This window comes from Cervus elaphus, chromosome 13 (assembly GCF_910594005.1).
Source record: "Cervus elaphus chromosome 13, mCerEla1.1, whole genome shotgun sequence".
In the NCBI taxonomy this organism is placed as follows: Eukaryota; Metazoa; Chordata; class Mammalia; order Artiodactyla; family Cervidae; genus Cervus; species Cervus elaphus.
The window spans coordinates 5,360,846-5,364,566 of NC_057827.1; the positions used below are offsets into that span (position 1 = coordinate 5,360,846).

Here is a 3,721-nt window from a genome sequence, read left to right on the forward strand (position 1 = left end):
AATGAAAAATAATTAAAACAAAAACAGATCCATATAGACATAAAATGAAGTGAACAAAGCATTTATAAAATTCACGTGTGATATGGTTCAGAAACAAGATGAATTTTACACAGTGGGAAATTTTAAAAAGCATGAGGATTACGATGTTTTCAATAGACATGTATGAAAAACCAATGAAACCAATGCGTCCGAAGAAACACTGAAAGGGATTGCATTAAAACCTCAAAGGGCCGTGATTTCTTCCCTCAGAGGAGCCGCGGGAGGCCGAGGGGCTGCACGCAGCAGAGCAGAGGCGGCGCGGCTGACAGCGCTGCCGGATGTGAACAAAAGAGGATGCCGGTCACAATTCCAGCCGGACCGATCGTGCACCGACCCAGTGGAGGACTGACGTCGTTCGCACAGGAAGTGTCCACCGCGCCTGCTCAGAGAAGGAAGTAGGAACACAGACACAGGAAGCAGGGACTGGGGGAGAGGGAAACAGATGCACAGCTCCACGGGAAGAGTCCCGGAGCTGGCTGGTGGCCTCCGGGCCTCAAGCCTGAAAGGAAGACACACCGGGGAAGTTCCGGTACCGTTCTGGGGAGTAAAAGCTGCCATGGAAGAGCCTGCAGCTCCCAAAGAACCCCACGAGGCAGCTGGGGCCTCTAGGGGTACCGAGGCAGCAGGGGAGGGCACCCCACGGCCCACCCTCCCGGTGCGCCCTGTCTCCCGGTGGTCCTCGGCTCCAGGCCCAACCCCGTTCCGCCCGTCACGTCTGAGGCCTGCCCAAGCCTCATGGGGAGGGGCCGGGCCCAGCTGGCTGCAGAGCCGGAGCACTGGCAGCTGGACAAAGCAAGTCGTCTGCAGGTATTATCTGCATGGGCTGTGCAAGGAGGGGGAGAACTGCCGATACTCCCACGACCTCTCGGGCCGGCAGGTGGCCGGGGAGGGCCCTGGCTCGCAGCCCCAGGCCTCTGCAGACAGCGGCCCTAGCACGGCTGCGCACATGGAGCCCCTGCCTCAGCAAGTGGCGGAAGCCCCACCTGCTGCTTCCTCACGCTCCTTGCCTGTGATTGGCTCAGCTGCTGAAAGGGGTTTGTTTGAAGCCAAGACAGATAATGCAGGCCTTGAAGCTGCCGGAGGAGCAGGTGTGGAAGGCTGGGAGAATGCCGTTGAATTTGTTCCCGGGCAACCCTACCGGGGCCGCATGGTCCCTTCTGTCTCCGAGGCTCCTCTGCAGAGCTCGGTGACTGAGAGTGGGCAGATTGTCTTGGGCATGGGGAGGCAACTTTGCCGCGATGCTATCGCGGGGCAGTGCTTTCGTGGGCAGGACTGTGTTTATCTCCATGGAGATATATGTGATATGTGTGGGCTGCCGGTCTTGCACCCCTTGGATGGTGCCCAGAGGGCAGACCATGTAAAGGCCTGCATTGAAGCACACGAAAAGAATATGGAGCTCTCGTTTGCCGTGCAGCGCAGTGCGGACAAAGTGTGTGGCATCTGCATGGAGGTTGTCTATGAGAAAGCCAACCGGAATGATTGCCGCTTTGGCATCCTCTCCAGCTGCAATCACACCTACTGTCTTAAGTGTATCCGCAGGTGGAGAAGTGCCAGACAATTTGGGAGCAGGGTTATCAAGTCCTGCCCTCAGTGCAGGGTCATGTCCACCTTTGTCATTCCCAGTGAGTACTGGGTGGAGGAGGAAGAAGAGAAGCAGAAACTTATTCAACAGTACTTGGAGGCTTTGAGTCACAAGACCTGCAGGTATTTTGCTCGAGGCAGGGTCTGCCCATTTGGAGAGAACTGTTTTTACAAACATGTGTATCCTGAGGGCCAGGGCGAGGAGCCTCAGCGGCAGGGTGCTGAGGCGTCTGGTACTTGCCATTGGGAACCTTTGGAGCCTCTGCAGGTGGGAGAGGGCAACATGCCCTTTAAAAGCAGTAGAAAAGAGCTTGTCATGCTTTGGCTGGCCAATCTGTTGTGTAAGTGTTTTCACCAGGAGCTTATGTGCTCCCCTTCACAGAGGTCTGGTGGGACTTGCTTCATTGTGAGCTGGAAGAATATTGCACCTTGAATCTGTGGCATTCTGCTGTGGCATGTTGTCTGGTGTGCTGAGGCTCTGTCATCTGCTCTTGTCTGTGTTTTGTTTATGGACACATCTGTCACTTCTAGGGGCTGCTGAAACCATTTGTATAGAAACATCCATCTGTTTTCTTGACCATTCCCATTCCTGCCCCCCCAGGATTATGGCGTTTCACTGTGTTAAAAAGTAACAAAACATCCTTAAAGTTATTGTTTGGTGAAATTAATATGACTGTCAGTTTATGGTTTATTTTGTCATCTGTTTTTAACAGGATTGACTCAGTTCTAGTCTAGTGTTTACAGAATTTCCACACTCATTTTGAAGCCCCTCAAGAATAAATGTGACAGGGTGAAGGGAGAAGTCTAAACTGAACCAGGAGCTTTTTGCTGCTTCAGTCTTAAGAAATGGACCCTCGTGGGGCTTTATGGTGCAGCTTCAGCATCTCTGTTGTTTACTCGTCTGTTCCCTCCCCCATTCCTCTTAAAGTGCACTCTTAACTTGTGGTTTACCTTGTGGTTTTACGTTTTACTTGACCAGAACCAGGTGCATATGTTCACATGTGTTTATCCTGTTTAACTTGATGTGAAATCATTTATATTTGGAAGTAATATACATGCATATTAATGTGTATGAAAGTTATGTGTTTGCAAATATACATTTAAGGTGTATACTATAATATTTATTTAATAAAATAAACAGCTGGAAGCTGAAGGTGAAAGGTTGGTAGGATTGCTGTTGTGTGAGTGTGAGGTATGTAAATTGTTTTTCTGTCCCTTTCACAGGCTTCAGTGATTAGCACCTAATGAAAAACAGCTATTTCAGTGGCTCTATCTAAATGTAGCAGACACAGATCTTAAAGAATTTACAGAAAAAAAAAAAAAAAAGAATTTACAGAATATGACACTGGTAATTACTGTGATGCCATTAATATCTCACTGCTATGTGAGTTCCCATGTAGTTTAGCCACTGTATCATTATTATTTGAAACAACAGAGTCTTGGACTCAGATACACAGTTCTTTGTGTTTAGTATTTTGTGTCATCCATAGACATACCAGAGAAGGGGCTTTTAACAGAAGTTTTTGGCATAAAAGTGATAAGATTATAAAAAGTAAAGTAGAATAATAAACATTTTCAATAAGTCATAATACAATAATGGAAAGACAATAAATGAAATATAGAAAGTAATGAAAACTAAATAAATTGTAAGTTGGAAAGTTAATAATGCCAACACAATACAATACATAATTATATTAAGTGGAAATATTTTAAAATCTGGAGCTTAGCAGACATAATTAAAATGAAACTATATACTGTTTAACTATATACTACATACAATAGAAGAATACAGAAACATTATAAGGATGAAAAACTAATCAGAGGTGTTACAACTTTTGAGCAGAGTTTGTTATTAAGGATTAACACACAACTGGAGATACATATAGTATATAAACATGAAATTATAATTTACTAGGAAGATAAACTATTCCAATTTTCTGTTTAGTATCATAGTATTAGATAAGCAAATAAATTATTGATAAGCAAGCTACAAAATGTTGGTAGACAATTTGAATACTTCTCAAAACTGAACAAGCAAAGAAAGAAACAATGTGGGCTGAATAGCACAATTTTAACAGTTTACCTAGTTGACATGTATAAG

At 45.7% G+C, this 3,721-nt stretch overlaps 1 protein-coding gene across 1 annotated transcript; it reads left to right on the plus strand.

The window, feature by feature from the left end:
* The first annotated feature begins 484 nt into the window (after positions 1-484).
* On the plus strand, positions 485-3,113 carry MKRN3 (makorin ring finger protein 3). The gene is given in 2 exon segments (XM_043922077.1): positions 485-1,976; positions 1,979-3,113. Coding segments are annotated over 2 exon segments (1,497 nt in total). The 5' UTR covers positions 485-595; the 3' UTR covers positions 2,095-3,113.
* Positions 3,114-3,721: the final 608 nt, after the last annotated feature.